At 35.0% G+C, this 19,782-nt stretch overlaps 1 protein-coding gene across 5 annotated transcripts in view; it reads left to right on the top strand.

The window, feature by feature from the left end:
* ZNF385D (zinc finger protein 385D) overlaps positions 1 to 19,782 on the top strand; it is a 418,148-nt gene that overhangs the window by 338,330 nt on the left and 60,036 nt on the right. For all 5 annotated transcript variants that reach the window (XM_071429336.1, XM_071429338.1, XM_071429335.1 and 2 more), the window contains one exon: positions 11,539 to 11,701. In XM_071429336.1, the coding sequence (XP_071285437.1) occupies positions 11,539 to 11,701 (163 nt within the window). The remainder of the gene's footprint in view (positions 1 to 11,538; positions 11,702 to 19,782) is intronic.

Below are 19,782 nucleotides of genomic sequence, written 5' to 3'. Positions count from 1 at the left end.
ACCAGTAGCATCTGAATATTAGTATAAAGTGCCAACCAAGATGATGCAGTTACTAAAACAAATGCTATAGTGAGGCTAAGCATTTAGCATATTCCAAGTTGATTATGACATATTTTTGTGGTGAAAACAGAACTTTTTTCTCAGCTGATGTGTTTCTGTGCTGTACATTTGGTTTTGTTGGCTTAGTCAAAGGCTGTTGGTCCATCTTTAAATTCTTCACAGTTTCCAGATGGAGTATTGCACTTGCTTTCAATTGCCAGTCCAGGGTGAAATAAATGTCATCAATTCTGTTGACTTAAGTGGTGCCAGGATTTCACCCACACAATCTAAACTCAACATGTTTCCTTTCTGTTTTGGTTTTATTTTTCTCTCTTTCATAGGAAGGAGGTCCTTGCCATTTCCAAAGGGCAAGGAAAATATGGTTCATTTTTTCTAGATTTTGGTGTATAATGATTTCATAAGTGTGAATGTTGAAACAGTTGCAAAACTTGTGCCCAAATATTGTTTTGTTACAGGAAAAGTAATGAAGCCTATTAGCTCTGGTCAAAAAATAACTTTTGGATCAATATGATGGGCAGCATGTCTGTTAGTAAGGTAACAGAACACAGCTGGGATTTGAATAAATTAACTAGAGCCCTTCTTTTGCAACAGGGCTTCTACGGTAATTTTCTAACTTCCTATCATTGGTGATTTCAACACAGATTTCAAAGGAGGTTGGAATATTGAAGCAAATAGCTCATTCTTGAAGATCTTTTGTTGTTTTTAACACATTGAATTAGCTCATTACAGCTGAATGTGTAGTGGAAAATAGCATCTGTTTACACTGCAGAATTATAAAAATTACTTACCAGTAACAGAATAAGGAGCAATTTGCAAAAGCTAATCATATTTGTGCACTTATTTGCAAAAAGTAAGTCATGAATAAATACCCAAGAGAAAAAAGAACTTACTGCTTTATGCAATTTAGTAGTAATGTTAAGCATAACATATTAAAGAAATTTTTTAAGGATCAGTTTTAAAAATTATAAAGCTATGGACATAAGAACCTGGCTGCCCCATATTGCTGCTTCACCTGTACTCAGTGGTGGTTGAACTCCAGAAATCATCCTGAAGCTCATTGAGCCCAAATCAGTTCAAACTGTCCATACACTCCAAATGTACACCACCAGCTTGGAAACCCATGACGAGATTTCCTTGTTGAGAGTTCTCGGTTTTTTTATGTAGAAGTTTTCAGTACAACATGCTCCATTGTATAAATTTGGGGAGCTACAAAGCACAGTGAGGCATGCTAATTATCCCAGCAGTGAGATGTCATGGATGCAAACTAAGAGCTGTTCACAGTTTCAGTTCATCATTGGAGGTGAAGTTAAAGATTCCTATTTCCATTTTATTCAAAGAAAGTTCAGAAATCTCTACAGGTTTTTACTAAAGAAATCAGTTTTCTGAAAGTAATTTTTTAGGGGCTGGGGAAGACATACTGTCTTTTCCTTAGCTCTGCCATAACAAAAGGAAGGGCAACATAAAAACAAGAGAGAACAAATAAATAAGTATAAATTTGTTAATCAGTTTTGTGAACAGATATGAAGAGATTTGCCTGCTCCAAAAACTTTGGAGTCCCAGCATTAAATTTTGGAAATTTCATTCTTTAAGTAATCTCTGCCCAAACAAATGTCTTAGGCTTTAAAACCAGAAAGGGCTTTTATACCTGTCTAGTTTAATCTTTTTTTACTTTATACACCTTATGATTTCATATAACTGTTCCAGTTTTGAACCTGATAACCTGTGCTTGACTAGAGGAGATGAGAAACTTTAATGCCAATGTAGAAGTATAGAGCATCTCTGAGACACTTCTCCTATTGCACTTGAACATCTAAAATGTCCAGTTGATTTCAGAGGCACTGTTCATATCCAGCAAAGTTTATAGGATTGCAGCCAGTTTCTTTTATCTTCAATTTGGTTTTGTTCAATGGGGAAAAAAAAACCCAACAGATTTTCAGATTTCAGTGTAACATCAAATAAGTAGAACGTTTTGTAGGAAGGAGACAAAATGTAACCACAGTGTAAACAGTAAGTGATGTCAGAACATCTCTTTAAGTTTTATTATATTTATACTATTTATATTTATACTATTTAATATCCCTAACTTTGGCTTCCTACATGGAACCTAACAGCTTAAAGGAGTAAAAGATTCTGACCTGTCAGCTTTATACTGGAAGGTATCATGGCCTTTTCTGTATTGATGGTAATACAACAGCCTACACATCTCATTAAATAAATCCCAGTTTTCAGCCTTCATTACTTTTGGAGCAACTTGATCTATCCACATATATGTATTACTTTAAGAACCAAGCATATTAATTGATTTAATGACTAACTCTAATGGCAGATTTAATGACTTGCTCACAAGCAGGTCTGTGTACTCTAGGTATGTGTTAAGGTAATGATACAAAGTGCTAAGGCTCTGTGCTAGTTGGTAGAAGAGCAGTGGCAAATCTTACAGGTACATACAGTATTTTGTGAACTTCACTGAGACCCTTAATATGTTCACAGAATCACCCAAGGATAACTGAAAGCAAGGCAAAAGAAATTAAAAAATATATAAAGGAATAAATAGAACTGCATTGCAGACTGACCGATCTTCAAGTTCCTATGCCTTATAAACCTTTGTTCCCTTTGGATTATTTTCTCAAAATATTTTCTCCTTTGCTAATTGTTTAGAAAAAACTAGGTTTAATACAGATTTACTTTCTTGGTATGGCACTAGTTTTTATCACCACTAAGCTATTTATGTTCTATTTATATTGATTCATTACATAAAACATTTTACTTTTGTTTCTAGTAGGTAGCATTTATTCATTTTACTTATTTTCTTTTTTTTTTTTTTATGTAATGTGTATTTCTCCTAGAGTGTCTTATGGACACACCTATAGTGGCACTTTTTAAGCAAATTACTGGCATAGAACTCTTTTAGGCATACAAAATGTGTCTAAATAAGCAAACTAGTGAGCTAAGAGTTCTTTTATTCCAAGAAAACGGACTGCCTCTCTATGGATGTTTCTGTACAGGGAAGGTTTGGGTGCCTTTCAAGCTATTAAGAGAATGAAAGAATCTATAAACTCTCCCCTCTTTAAATTATCAGTCTTTGTGCATCTGTGCAAACTTTTCACGGTGGAAAAGTTCAAATGATATTTTATGTATATTTATAGTCTTCTAGAAGAAGGCTGGAGATTTAACCTGGGAACCTACAGTCAAGCTCACATAAAATTAAGTTGTAATCAGGAAATTTGAGCATTTATATTTCTTTTTGTGGGTTTTGAATTTCTGCTTATGGGTAGGAGCTGATTTAAAGGACATTGAAAATATTTACATTAAATATTTACATTAAAATATTTACATTAAAATAATCATTGAAATATATATTGAGAATCCAAAATGAAAAATCTGTGAAACTGTATGTTTTTATGAAATAATTGGGAAGTTGAATCAACATTTTTCTGAACACAAAACTGAAACTTGAAAAGCTTTTAGTAATTACAGTATTTTAAACAGTGATTGCAATAAAAGTATTAAGACTGTGTTTAGGAGCAGTTACAATAACTCTGTGGACTCTCTTTTATGATTTTGTATATAGAAATCATATTAACTTGTAATTTCAAATATAAGGTTCAAATCATAAGGAAGCACTTTTTGAGCTTTTACTGTTTTGCATGAAATTTCTTGTAGTATCTTTGTGTCTGACCATTACTCTTCCATGATGCTTTGCTTCAGTCAAAAAAAAAATCAGAAACTCAGAATTCAATAAGATTTTTATTGTGAAGGTAAACAAAGAGAAATAGTTTCCTTGGCAACAGAAAGCAGGTGAAAACACTCAGACAAGGTACTCCAAACCCACCTACTCAACTTTCTCTAGTTATGAGTTCACAAGATGCATGCTGAGGGAATCAAGTGGGTTTTGTTCAAACAGTGAAAAGTTTCTAAATTAAATGAGTGTCTGGGCAGGTAAGTGCATGTGTAGATCCTTGACTCCAATTAGGTGTTGTGAATAAACTCTTATTCAAACAGGTGCTGGCTCCATATCCAACACTGTTATTCTTTTGATGACACCAGAAAAAACTGAATTTTCAACACTATTCAGAAAATTGATGCTAAGTTCAACAGGGTCGCTTGTTTTTTTAAATAATCATAATTTGTGTATAACCTTGAATATTGAACTGAAATTACATTATTAATACAATGTTTAAAAAATGTGTGGTGGTGCACACTGCTAGTGCAAGGAATCTGGGGTACATTTCTACAAAATACCAGTAGCATATATCATTTGTTCAAGTTCTCCATTTAGAATATATCAGTTCCAGATTCAAAACTGGAAGCTGAATTAATATATGCTTTATTTTATTATATGCATAGCTCATAGCAGTGTGTATAGATTAACTTTTTTTTGTATATCATTCTAATATTAATCTGAGATTAATCACTTGGTTAATCTAAATGAAAAAAAGATACCAAATGAGTTTAATATTCTCTTGAAATTCTAGCGACATTAAGATTTGCTATGGTGAAAATAAATGATGGTGCTAATGAATACAGTAAAGATGAGATTAAATGTTAATTTAATTTAAAAGTTAATTTTATTGATGACAGCAGTTTTCAAAAGACCACGTTTCCTCTCCCCATCTAAAGAGCATCCCCCTAAACAACCATATTGCTTTGCAAGACAGAATATATAAAATTCCAGATTGTAGAACTTGATAACCTTGTCAAAATAAGCTTAAAACTGCTTTTTCTTAACAATAAAAAGGATAAAATAGATGGCAAAATCAACGGCCTGTTTATTGTATTTCAACATGTAACAAAATTTTGTTGTTCTGCACGAAGTACTAGTGTCCTTAAAGGAAAAATGCCAGGTATGAGAACTGATTGATTACTTGAGTTATATTCCCTTCAGTATATATATTTTGGCACAGTGTATGTTGCCTCAGAATGCAGTGTGTTATATTCAGGCAGATTTTTGTATCTTGCCTAAATTATTTCAGGTAATGTCACACTCAATGGCAGTTTATAGTGCAAGCATGGACCAAAAAATACTGTCCTATGGAATAAGTGAAGTTAGGTAGGAAATTTTTACTTCTTCATCTGACCAAGATAAAACAAGTTTTGCTTTCCGTAATGAAAATATGCTATTCCTTTCATAATGAAAATGAAATTGATTTTACTAAACTATTGATGGTTTTACCATAAGAATGGTGTCGATGCCAGTCTCTCCCAATGTGATGCAGGCTCTTGCCAGGTGCATTCTCTCACCATTACAGAAATTACTCTGGAAGAAGTTCAAGAACAGGGAGTGGGGTAGAGCAGATTAATTATGCAAGGGTGCTGGTGAGCTCAGGAAGAACTCATTCACTCTGATCAGTGAGTCTCAGGGTGCATTCATGAGTATACTGAATAAATGCTTTAGGAAGGAGAAGAGGGAGCAGAAAGAGGGAGCTTTCTTTATAAGTACCTGGGGAACAATATATTGGGGCATTTTATTCTGCCATAATAATGGAGAATTGTTTTGGGTTGTTTTCTTCAGAGAAGACCTTTGTTGTTCCTGACCTGTTATTGTATCTTTGGTTCTAGAGAAAGTGTGAATTGATCAATCACAGTTTTGGGGACAAAAGCCTTCTCTCAGAACAAATCTGAAAGAAGCCATGTTCCACATATCCTTGGTGTTTAGTACCACAATTACACCTGAGTGAATAGGGTAATTGGATTACAGAGTTGTGTTGTGATAGACTGCTCAAAAAATTTAAGTGGCACAACTCAGAAGATAAAAGTAAGCTTAGCAGAAGTTAGAAATAATGATAGGCAATGTTTATCTTCACCATAATTGACTGCAGATTGAATTTGTATGTATCAGGCAGAAATTAGGATACTTGTTCAATATGAACCATGTCATCATGTTGACATCATCTTTAAAAATTGCATTACATGTTTTTACTTAATCTCCTATTCTGCTAAGGCTTGCACAGGTAATTAGTTGTTTCATGTACAGTGTCTGTGAAACTGCTAAAGTCTGTGGAATTTTTCTGTTTTCTAGTGGGTAAGCACAGGACTTGGGTGTAATTCTGGATTTCCCATGTGCACTCACTGACCAAACAAATAGAGGGCCTTTTAAGAAAGTATTTTTTTAAAATTTAATATTGCCTCATGTAAAAATTTACCTACTAAACAGAGTAACTACATTTCTATGAAAAAGACTGCACAATCCTCTACAAAATTTTTTAGCTGTTTCTCACTGTTAGACCCCTGCTTTAGGCTGAACCAAGTGTTGGGCATCTCAGGCCTGTAAGGCTTTCTCCCAGTAAACTTCTCCAGTTTACTTACAGGAGAAGTTCCATGGAGAACAGCTCTGGTTATATAACTGGTAGGATACAGATGTCTCAGCTGCATCCTTCCCTGCAACCTTCCCTGGGCAATGCTGTCATCACTGGCTGCTCAGGCTTTGGAGTTGCTAGAAAAAATGACACACTTGCTCCAAAAATAAGAAAGTCATTTGAATTTTATCACTTTCTTGTAGGCTTAGGACGCCAGTAAAATTATTTTTCAAATACTTATTGACAGCCCAACTATAGGAAAATATTTGTACTTGGAAGTTATAGTAGTATGTGATAGACCTCTCATAAGAAATTTCCCTGACTTCATCAAGAACAGAAGCCTTCCTGGCTTATGCAGTTATGTATTATGTATTATCACTGTGCATATGTGCCCAGCTCACTGACAGTATTAGTTTGAACTGGGAATCTAATTTTTTGTTGTTGTTTTAGAGCTTTTTGGTCTGGAGAATCCTGACATCTGTTGCTGAATTAGCCAAAATAAAAAAAGATGGTGTGAACTTCTGAAGTCCCAGGCAGACAGAATAGACTTTCCAGCACTCTCAGCCCTCTCAATTTTGTGCTTTCTTAGGGTGCAGGCATGCTGTAGCCTTGCTACTAGTTAGCCAGGTAAAAGCATGGAGCCTTACCAACAACAGACATCTTTCAAAATGCATTGTGAAAAGAGAAAGACATAATGCAAGATAGTTGGATTTAATTTTGTGAGAAAGAATCAGTGGAACACATCCACTACACCTTTTGCAAAAGGTTTCTTCTATTTGAACTGGCCTTGATTATGAAGGTGTTGCCTAGAGGGAGTGATTAAGGCAGGAAAACAATCTGTAAGAAGAATGGTAACATGAGGTGGATCAGGAGGGATATGAAAAAGAAGATGCAGTGCTGCAGAGTTAAAAATTCTCTGAGAATAGGACAAGACCTGTTTTTTTCCTCGATGCAAAAACTAAGCATAATGTTTTTGTTGCACTGCTGCCTAAAGAACATAAGTGAGAAGGCATATAATCCAGTGAAGTACATTAGTTAGGCAGACAAACTCATATTGAAGACTGCCATGTAGATATGTTCACTGTAATTGCAAAAGAATACTGTCTGGATTGTTTAAAACAGACAATCTAGATCCAATTTCGTCTTTCTCAGTGTATTTTACACATTTCAATTTGCTTGATAATATGATGTTGTGATGGTGATTGTGGTACAATGCTGCACTTAAGCAAGGAAAATACAACTGAGTTTAACACTATGGATCTGTTTTCTAACTGTTCACATCTTCATACAGTATTTTTATTGTTTTGTAGTATGTTTATCTGTGTGGTTATAACATAAATATACAGACAGATTTTATAGACAAATCCTTTTTTATATTTGAGCAATTTGTCAGGGTTATAAAATATATGGCTTAGAAAGGTCCCTAATTATTCAACACTGGTACATGGAACCAGATGAAAATATTAGGAGATGCTTAAATTGACTTGTACTGCTCAAATAGGTAGGAAGTTGTTACAAATAACATTGAAAAGTGATTTGCTAGCAGACATTTTGCCACTTCATTGAAGTAGTTCCCACAGACCAAAGTTGGTCTACATGTAATTTTTAGGATCAGGGTCCTCAAAATTTATTTAAGGATCCTTGAGTTTTCAACTTAGGTACAAAGTAGTAATAAAAATTATTATAATTAAATTATTTATTTATATAATTATATTAGTTATATAATATTACTATATTTCATATTATTTATGTCTTGCATAGTTATATATCATTATAATAAATGATAAAAAAATAATTTTTTACCTTCATGTTGGACATCTTTTTCAAGAATGTATTTTGTTTCCTAAAGTTCTCTACAACATTACACCAGCAATATTTCGTGTATTTCTCATGCTTCATCACTGGCATTAGCTGACAGTGACTTGTCTTTGCAGTGCTAGGATTAATTCTGTGCATCAAACATGGAAACTGTGGTGAAGGAAGAAAGTAAACTCATTCCTAAAGTATTCCTCTAATGTATTCATTTGTAAAAGTGTTCCAGAAGGAAATTCTTCTCACTTTTCTGAAATGATACAGTCTCTTCATTCAGTTAAGCATCATGGTTAGCAGCAAAAACTAGTACTTAACTTGTTTTTTCACTCTTCTGCTGTCTGCTATTATTGCTTAATTCAGCATGAAAGTTGGGAATAATTATATTTTATGATCTATCTCATTTATGTATTCATCCTACAAGTAAAAACTCTTTCAGCAATGAATTTTATATGCTACAAGTAAAAGCCATTTAAGCAGTAAGGATGGTTTGGTCCTCTTATGGCTGCAAGAAATGATTCAGTGAGGTACCATATTTTATGTTGCTTTCCTGAAAAATACGTTTATTGATATTTTTTCATCTCCTTCATCTTACTCCTGCAAGGAAAGATAATGACAGAACTCTTTTTCTCTTTTTCTTTTTTTTTTTCCTTTGGTCTTTTTAATTAGGGTTCCGGTTTGGTTGTAAAAGTTCAGCATAATCTAATTTGGAGCTGGTTAAAGGCTTAGGAGCAATCTGTTTGCTCTCACATAGAACTCCCATTAACATGCCAGCTACAGTTATATTGAAACAAGCTTAGATGTCTTCATGTCCCCGCAGAGGAAAAAGATTTAAACTTTGACATAAAAAGACTTGAAGACCTTATTTAAATAGAAGACCTTATTTAGATGGGTAAACTGGCAGCACTCTGTGGGAAGTGAGTTATGGAAAACTCTGAGTAGCAGCTATCATACCTGTAAATTTGAGCAATATGTTTCCACTTTAGAGCAATTTCATTCATATATTTCAAAGCAGTGAAAAGGTCACCAATTTCTACATAGGCCTTCATTATATATTCCTTCAGCATCCAACATACAACTTGAGATGAGGTTTGTGGAACTAAAGCTGAGAGAATTTGGAGAGAGCTGTGGATGAAGAATAATTAAACTTAATAATAATAAATAATAAACAGAATAATAAAAGTCTGCCAACAATTCTGTGAAGAAAGCTGGGGTTTGTATCAAGCTAATATCAGCATTCATAGTTAATCATTAAGGACCACGTTGTGAATATGTTTCAGATGTTTGACTAGTGACACTGTTAGTTAAGGGAAAAAGTGCAGTCAGAATCTCAAGCTGACCGATGATTACATTTGGCTAGAAACTCTAAAAATAGTTGACATGATAGCAGCACAGGGGTGTACAGTATTATGTCATTTTTAATGCATCATTGTAACTTAAGACTGGTCTTTTAGTTTGATTATAATTAACATCCTCTGACTGTTTGTATTTGGCTTACAGTATGTCTTAATGTTATGTGTTGAGAATTGTAAAAGGTGCATGATTGTGCTGTTTCTGTTCAAGTTGTTTCTAATTAAGAACTTCACTGTCCAGTGTTCTTTCAATAAGGGTACCTAATACAAGATTTACATTATTTTAGGTATAGAGAAACTGGCTTTCAACCAAACTGAATGATGCATCTCAATATCCAAGAGAGAGTGTGTGTGTGTGTATATTTACACATGTATGCACTTACACATATATTGTGAATTGGTTTTAGACAGGGGCTCCTACTTATTTCCTACTCATCCTATGCTTTTCAAATCTCAGGCATCTGGAAGGAATCAAGACTTTTCGTATAAGCTGAAAGTCATAATTCCCTCTATGTATCCTTAGAGTCATAGTTAATCACTAGAACTCCTCTCCCCAAAATTCAGTAGAACAAATAGCATTTAATAACGGTCTACTGACTAATAAATGCCAGATAATACAGGATTCTTCTACCTGCATGAGCAGCTTAGTGATTGGAATGACTGTGTCTTTTTATCCCATTTGATACTTTAGGTTTATAGTCACTAAATTCCATATATATATATATTTTGATTATTTTGATTCCATAATAGAAAGCATTTACCTTTCTTTTATGTTCTAAGTATCTTCTATTGTTTCACGTTTTCTAAAACAAAAATACTGACCTTATGGGTCCCTAAGCTGACCCAGAATTGTTGCTTTTCATTTTTTTCAGTTCTGTAATAGCTAAATTTTGACTACATTTCTGAAGTCTTAACTTCTCTTTCAAGTAATAATGGAGTTACTTTCCATAGAATTTGAAGTTCAAAAGGAAAGATATAAGCAATTTTTCATATTGTCAAGTTATCAATTGAAATACTGTCTTTCTTATAAAACATTAAATAATTAGTGAAGAAAAAAATGCTGAATATTCATCCAAATTTTCTAGCGGTTTTTGTATACAGTTTAATCTAATAGTTCAAATACTAATCTTAAAATATTCTTGCACATATATTAAATGAATAAATTTGGTAGTGTTAACTCTAAAAATAATAAAGTTATTTGTAATATAATGCATGAATTTTAATAGCAGTGCATGTACAAATCTATTTTAGCTTAGCAATATGAAGTAGCCAAAATGTATTTGGAACTGTGACAAGATTTGTAGGAGCTTTCTCCTTTGAAAGGATGCTCCTGGCTTTGAATTTCAAACACTAGCTTTTGTAGCAGGTGAACAAAAGTAATTCTCTATTTTTTAAATTTTTTAAAATTTATTTTTAAGGAGCCAGATAATTCCATGTCTGCCTCACATTCAGTTAAGTCTTTGCTGATGGGCTTTGAAAGGGTGTGTTTTATATTTTGCTTTCTTTTGTTTGGGCTTTAGTTTTGGGCTGGGGTATTTTTGGTTTGTTTTTTACTGTCAGTCTTTGCTGAGAATTTGCTGATACCACTGTCAGTAGTAAACTGTTCTTTGAAGGAAGCTTTGATAAAAATTCTAGTTTGAAATAGAAACTGGAAAAGTACAAAGCTATCGGGAGGAGAATGCCATTCTCCCCGTTGCCTGAGATTTTTTTTTTAATGTGAAAGCAGTATAAATCTTAATAGAAAAACTAATGGTAGCAAGATAGACTAAAACAACCTAATTTTGGTGTGAAATTAATCTACTGTTATACAGTAATATACTGTATTAATTGAATTTGCGTGGCTCTAGTACTTTTTCCGTTGTTTTCCAAGCATCATTCTAATTATAATTTTCTGTTTGGTCACTACTTGGATAATGTAAGTGGTACCCATTATTGAAAGGTAGTCTGTATTTGTACTAATACAGAGAATGCCAGTTTAGAAATGAGCCTGATTGCATGGTTCATTTTGTTCTCCTTTGTAGAGCCAGGCTGCGGCCCACTACAAAGGCACTAAACATGCCAAGAAGCTCAAAGCACTGGAAGCCATGAAAAATAAGCAGAAATCTGTTACTACCAAGGACAGCGCAAAGACTACCTTCACTTCCATCACTACCAATACCATCAATACCAGCTCTGACAAAACAGGTTAAGCGACAATCTTTGTTGGTTTCGTTTGGTTTAGTTTTGATTTGGCTTGTATTTTTTTTTTTCTTCTTGTTTAATTCCATGTCTGTTTGGTTATGTGCTTGCCACATTGATTCATGCTTGATCCATCTTTCTGTGTGATATTGATTTCTTTAAGTCCTTTCAGTAGGCTGGTGATAGTCTGATAGTCATGTAGCTGATTTCTCTTAGTGAAAAGAGGCTTGACATTCTTTTTATGATGGAATGCAGTACTCATTACTTGATTAACATATCAACTGATCTAAACCTCCTGGTCTGTATGCACTATCTCTTTACCAGTAATTATATATGGCACATTTTTTTTAACCACAATGTAAAAAATTGCACTATTTGTGTCTAGAAGCCTCTTAAAAATCATTTGCAGTAAAAACCTAATTTTCATAAATTTCAAACATTGCATTATTTTTTTTAAATGGCTATTGCATGGTTTTGAAATGGAAAAGAGCTGTATAACCTCTATTCCACACAATCAGGTAAGTGCTATTGATGCCAATTATTCTGCTTAAAAGAGTCTTCATACTGAAAGAATATTGTTTAATTTATTGTGTGGGTAAAAGTTACTCCTTTGCAAATAAAATCTACATATTTGTAAAGTCAACAGGATTTGGTTGTTATGGCATTTTAAATAGGCAGCTATTGTTGGAAATTTCAAAGGAAGTTTGTAAGGTCACTGAGAGGTAGTCTAGTGTCTCAGAAGGTACGACTGCTCTTGTGTATAAAGGCATAAAGTTTGCATATTTAGACATAACCAATCCCCCTCCCCAAGCAAGACAAAAATAACCACGGGAGAAAAAACCCCAAAGCTGTGAAACATCAGAGACCTACCTACTGATGCTGAAAACGGCTTGTTTGGAACCACTTCTGCTCCAGTAAGTTCAGCATTGTAAATGGATGTACAGTAAGCAACTATAATACAACAGGAAAGTACCTTGCAAGCACGTGCAGTACTTTCTTGAAGGCACATCTTCACTATGTTTGTTATAGACAGATAGCTCTATGTCTCTCTCTATAAATATATCTTAGTTATAACTTACTATTATAGACAGTGTTTTCTTTTTCCTATGCAGATTTATAACATAATTATGATGGCTTTAAGAAATATTTGCTACATTGTTTTTGTCTTTTTTTGTCACAAAGAAAAGAAAGGAAAATATTCTGAGAGGTTTTGTGTGATGAAAGAAATTAAGTATGAGAAAATAGGAAAAATGTCAAAAGTTATTTGGGGAAATATGTGTTTGTAAATGTACAATACCTTAAAAAGTGTCTTGTGATGTTACTTGTTGAGATATTCAGAACAGGAAGGAGGCTGTTGTGTGAAAGAGTGATTTATTGTTTACCAAATATTATCTAGTTGTTGAAGAAAATAACTGAAGAAAATGAAGACCTTTTAAAGCTTTAAAGTGTATTATTCAAAAGCTTTCATCTTATGCTGTGTAATTTTGAAGGATTTTCCAATGTACCTTAAAACCAATCTGAGTTTTTCTGTCAAGCTTAGCATTAGATCCCTGGCAAGATATATGAACTGTCCTGTATCCAAGGTCAGTAGTCCAGATCAGTTTTCATATCAGCATAAGTAAGAAAATATCAGAAATCCAGCTGCACTCATAAGCAGTGGCCTATGTTGGAGTTTCTTCAGCTTTACATAGTGGTTGCAAATTCCTGGATTCATTTCATAGAATGTTTGTAAACATTCTATAGAATGTTTGTAAACATATGTTTATGTATATGAATACATATATTTATTCTGTGTTAGAAACACTGACCCTAATGGGGTTCTAAAAGTTACATATTTATGTTAATTGGCAAAAACATAAAAGTCTTACAATTTCTTAAATTATTGAGAGCCATATTCAACAGCTGCCAAAAGCCCTATTCAACCAGTGGCATTCAAAGATAGGCAGTTCTATCCAGATGCAGTTATTACAGGTCAGGATTGATGTGACTGGCAACAGAATAAAATCCTTGGTGTAAATTATCCTTTGTCAAGCATGTATACTTAGTGAGGGGAAAAAAATTTGGGTCGCCAAATGATGAAATTTTCTGTCTACTATGAAAAGTCAAATATTTCATAGATTGGATTTTATTTCCTTTCTGGTTGTTCTTATGTCCTGTATTAGCTTGATAGAACTTATAAGGGCAAAATGATTCTGAGCAGCAGAATAAATTGCACTGTGTGAGTGTCTACATTTGGAAATTATCACTGTAAAAGTCAAACATCCTGATAGTAGTATGCAGCTCTCAGGGAATAGTTGTATAATGAATATAATTCATAAATTAATCTTTTGTAACTAGAAGAAAGTTACTAAGTCCATGTACTTGTGATCATTTGGAACAAAAGATTTTTCTACAATATTTTAAAACTGTCTGCTGAAGATTAATAGTTTATCCCAAATAGACTGATGATAGGGTCGAGTACATATCACTTCTTATATATCATCTACAGCAGGGGTTAAATGCTGAATTGCATGTCAGTCACAGCATATTGGCAGGGCTTCAGATCACTGGTTCTGTGTGCCCTTAGCAGCTACAGTAAACAAGATGTCATCAGGAAATCTGTGCTGCTATGCAATAAAGGATTGTGAAAAAAAATCACATAGTATACAAACTGATTCAAGGGCTAAAGCTGTAATTTGTTATGTTTCTTATTCTGGGACTATTTTGTTAGAAGTGGTGCCAGCACGTGTTATTGACACTGTGCAGCTCACAGTATAATCTAACTCCTTAAAACCTCTCACACAGGATTCCTGGTGTTTAAATTATGTGTTTAAGAGAAAATATAAGATATGAGGGTTTTCTGCTCGTTCTGTGAATGTCGTTAGGTTTTTTGTTTCCTACTGACTAACTTTTGGAATTATTAGAAGGCTTGAACTTGAGAAGTTTTTGAGAAATAAAACATCATGAAGACATCATATAATGGCAATGCCATTCTTGAGAAGTGAGAACCTTTTATGCTATCTACTATTTAACACACTTCCTTCATCTGTATTTACCAATTTTTATGTTACACAGGTAGTCAGGACAGAAAAACAGAAAACATGAGCTTTACAAGGAGAAGCCTACTTTATGGCATTATACAAACCAGATTTTACTATTTCTTGATTCTCCAGTTCAGGTGTGACAATAAAAATGCATGTTTTTGCTATATATTTACACACATGCATACTTACTCCCTGATAGGAAATTGTTAAACATCTTTGATAGCTTTGCAAATTGCTCTTCCTTTCTGAAAAGGTTTTTTTCAAAAAGGTGCTTGATATCTTCAGCTGTAAGGACTGATACTTTAGAGAACTTGTCAAAATATATTTAGATAGAATGCATTCTATCATTCTAATTAAAATACATGTCCAGCAAGATTATTGTCCTGAACTTGGATTTTTGGAAAATAGATTGTATCAGCAATATTATATCCATGTAAAAATATGTCCCTCTAGTTGTTGCATATGACTAAATATTAATCTTTTCCAAAGCTATGTGAAGTTAAGCAGGACACTCCATGACCACATTATCACAAATTAAGTCTTGAAGATTTTCACCTGCATTTATTTATTTATTTATTTATTCATTTATTTATTTATTTATTCATCAGAGAATTCAGTATGAGTTCTATTATTTGGTATCAGTGGAAAAGAAGGAATAGACCTTTCAAAGGGGAAAAAGATGTCGTTCGGAGCCATCAGTACGGCAAAGTCTTAAACGCTGCTTTTGGGTGTTATATGCTGTGCCTTGGATCCTGTGTACTTAAATGCAATGAGCAGCTCTTAAAAGCAGACAGAAATGTGATGAGCAGAAAAAGTGTGTATCTGGGACACAGACAAGATCATCTATCACTAGTACAGTCTTAACAGCTAAGAGACCCCTGTGCTGTCAGTGAACAAAATGCTGGTGCCTGTCCTAAAAAGCTTACAGTTTCACATAGGACAAGAAACAACCAAAGGAGCAGACACTGTAAATGTAACAGGCAGGTGTTTAAAGGAGTGGTAACATAAACATGTTCAAGTGATAAAGGCATCACAAGAAGTGAAAACACTGAGGGATGGACTAGAAGAAAAAGGAAAAGGGTTGGGTTTTTTTCAAATACTGACCATGTGTGGGTAACAGAATTGGTGAAGGCATAAGATTTTTTTTTTTTTAAATTTTTGTCTAAAATGTGGTAGGATATTTCTGGTCAGCAGATGAAACTCATTCCTGAAATAGCAATTTCAGTACAGCTGGGATAATTATGAAACTGAGAGCAGTTGTAGTGGGAGAGAACAGTCATTCAGGCAAGGTCTTGGACATCAAAGTGAAAGGGGGGAGAAAGCAATCAGAAATGATGTCATAATTTAGGGTAAACTTTGCAGGCATCCAAAATACCAGAGGATGACAGATTTTTTAAGGTTCTGTGAAGGGATGTCATTATGTGTGTCTGAAGATTGACAAGGCCATCCCTACAGGTCAGAACAGAGTCAGCCTGAGCAGGATACTGAGTATATTTTTCAGTTGAGTTTTGGGTATCTTCACAACCTTTTGCTGGGCAACCCGTTCTATGGTTTGACCACTCTTGAAGAGCAAAGATTTTTTTCTTGTGTTTCAGTCCAATGTCCTGTATTTCAGTTTCTGGCTGTTGTGCCTTTTTCTGTCACTGGGCAATTAAAAGAGTCTCTGTATTTTATATTCCCTGACTTCATCAGGGAATATATACACTGCTGGTTTATTTTTCAAGTGGTGCCCTCCAGGGTTCCAAGTCCTTCTTCACAAAGCTGCTTTCCAAATGCTTAGCCTCCAGCCCAGATTGATGTGTAGCGTAATGTCTTCCCATTCTGTGTTTTCCTTCATTGAATTTCAAGGGATGTCTTATGTGCAATTTCTCCATTCAGGTCCCCCTGAATGGCAACCCATCCATCTGCTGAATCAGGCCCTCCTCCCAGTTTTTAATTGTCGGCAAACTTGCTGAAGGTGCACTCTGCCCCATTTATGTCTGGGTCATAAATGAAGACTTCTAAAAATATTGGGCAATATTAGTCACCTGCATAGTAAAAAAGTTCTTCCTCACATTCAGACGAAATTTCCTGTGCATCATGTTCTGCCCATTGCTTTTTTCCTACAGCTTCACATCACAAAGGAGAGCCTGGTTCCATCCTCTTGGCACTCTCCCTTCAGATACACGTAGACATTGATGAGGTCCCCTCCCAGTCATCTCTTCTCAAGACTGAACAGGCCCAACTCTCTCAGCTGTTCCTCATAAGAGAGATGCTCCAGTCACTGAAATCATCTTTGCTGCCCTCCTCTGGACTCTCTCCAGGAGCTCCATGTCTCTCTACTACTGAGGAGCCCAGAACTGAGCATATCACTTCATATGTGGCTTCACCAGGGCTGAGTAGAGGGGCAGGATCACCTCCCTTGCTCTGGTGCCAATGCTCTTCATAATGTGCCCCAGGACATCATTGGCCTCCTTGGCCCCCAGGACACACTGTCACTCATAGACAGCTTTTTGTACACCAGGACCCCCAGGTCCATCCTTGCAATGCTGCTTTTCAGCCTGTGTGTGTGCGTGGGGTTATTGTTCCCCAGATGCAGGACCTGCATTTGCCTTTGTTGAATTTCAGAATGTTCTTCTCTGCCTATCTCTCCCACCCACTGAAGTCTTTTGAAGGGCTGCACAGCCACATCTACCAGCTTTGTGTTATCAGTGATCTTGCTGGGGAGGCATCTGCCCCTTCATCTGTCACTGATGAACAAGTTAAACAATACTGGGCCCAGCATTGAACCTTGGGGAACACCAGTAGTGACAGACCTCTAATCAGACCCTGTCTCACTGATTATGACCCTCTGGTCTAGCCAGTTCTCAATCCACACCGCTGTCCCCTCATCCAGTCCACTCTTCCTGAGTTTTTCTATGAGGATGTTGTACAGACAAGTGTTGGAAGCCTTGTTAAAGTCAATGCAGACAGTAATTTTTGCTCTCCCCTCATTTACCCAGGTAGCTGTTTCACCATAGAAGGCAGTCAGGTTGATAAATCATGATTTACCTTAGTGAATCCATACTGAGTACTCCTAATCAGCTTCTTGTCATCCATGTGGATAGAGATGACCTCCAGAATGAGGCACTCCAGTGCCTTTCCAGGGATTAAGGTCAGGCTGAAAGGCTGCTAGTTCCCTGGGTCCCCCTTCTTTGCCCCTTTGGAGGACCAGGGTGACATTTCCTTTCTTCCAGCCTTCAGGCACCTCTCCTTTTCTCTGTGACCTTTCAAAGATTATGAGCAGCCTAGTTGTGGTGTTCTCTAGCTCTCTCAGCACTCATGGATGCATCCTGCCAGGGACCATGGGCTTGTGGATGTCACATTTGTTTAGGTATTCTCTGACCCAAGCCTCCTTTGATCAAGGAAAAGTCCTCCTTCCAGTACTCCTTTATCCTGGTCTCCGAGGCCAGAGATTCCTGATTTTGGTTGGTTTGTTTGTAACGTGAATGAGCATGTCCTTATGAGACCATTGTGTCTCTTTCAGGTCTCAATAAGGAGTCAAGGGGCTCTTTGTTATTAGTAGGTAATGCTTTATTTAAGATTCAGAATTCTGTCCTAAATTGTAGGGAAAAGTTTTCAAACACAGTGCTCAAATGAAAACTTGCTTGTGTGAATATTTATGGACAAGTTATAATTGACTAGTGCTAGTATTTGTATTAATATGCTTCTGCATGTTTGATTACAAATCCTTGCCCTTTTATGACCAGTATTTATGTGTTGTTTCCTCCAGTACCATGCATTAGCACACCTTGCTTGTTTTCTGTAATCTTTTAATGTGTTACATTAGTTCTGTACACAGATGCATTTGTGCAGTTCCTGGTTCAGCTCCAGAACCTGTAATAGGAAGGAAGTCTCATTTAAAAATTAAAATAATTTTCCTCATCTCTCTGCTTTCCTTTTATTTTTAATTTAATCTCCCTTATATTCAGCTGTTTATAATAAACATACATTTTGAAAGTGGCTAGGGTTTATGACAATTTCCATATATTAAGAATTACTGAATTATTTTTGGTATTGCTTGGTGTACTTACCCTATTTTATTATTATATTTATTGTTTTTTCTCTTTAAGTTACTTCTTTAATCCTTTGTTCTTAATGCCAAACTACCCTAACTTTTTCTATCTTTATGAAAGCTTAAGAAGATATACTGCTGTATTTATAATATTAACATTGTCTATTTATTAGCATTTTTATAGGCAGCAGATTTGCTTGTAATCTTTTCTAACTAAAAGAAATTCTACTTCTAGCAACAATACTTATGTCAACTGTATTTAAAATTCAAAATAGTATTTAATACTATTCCAGATCTGCTGGTGTATGTAGAAACAATTTGCTGTATGATCCCAGGGTGCAATTTGCTTTTACAGCTTAGGCTGTGGGTACCCTTGTATATGTAATTATTATATTAAGGATGTTTAATCTAGGAATATGATTCAGTACAGTCTGTTTGCTTCACTTAGCTGTTTTGTTTCCATATGCTTTATTTTATCATAAAGCGTGCTTTTGTTTTGGCAAGTGATTTCTTCAGATCATTTCAGCATTGCTTAGGGCACAACAAAATTAACAGGCTAACTCTTGGTTCAGGCTTGTGTGATACTGGATGTAAATTGCTTTTCTTTGCAACTGAACGTTTTATTACACATCAAGATAGAACAATGACCTTGAAGTTTGAATTTATAAGGATTTTTACTTCATATTTACTTGTTTATGATATTTTGCATGGAACATTCAAAAGTTGCAAATGTGAAATAGTAAAGGAGAAGCAATCGCTTGGCGATTAGCAGAACCCAGATGAATTTCAAAGCAAGCTATAGGTGTTCATGGATCACTTCCCAACCACCCAATTTCTGAAGTTGAACAGTTTCTTTTTTTTCTTTTTTGATTTTATTTGAATGAAAAATCTTTAAAAGAAGCTGTTCTTATTTTTTAATTCTAAAAGAGATGTTCTCATTTTTTAATTCTCTTGTCATTTACTTGGAAATTAGAAATTACTATTTCACAACTACTGATTGTCTTTATCACATGCCTGGAAAATTCAACCCA

This window comes from Agelaius tricolor, unplaced genomic scaffold, assembly GCF_023055355.1.
Source record: "Agelaius tricolor isolate 1412-34295 unplaced genomic scaffold, bAgeTri1.0.p SCAF_6, whole genome shotgun sequence".
In the NCBI taxonomy this organism is placed as follows: Eukaryota; Metazoa; Chordata; class Aves; order Passeriformes; family Icteridae; genus Agelaius; species Agelaius tricolor.
This window is presented reverse-complemented; position numbering and strand designations above follow the sequence as displayed.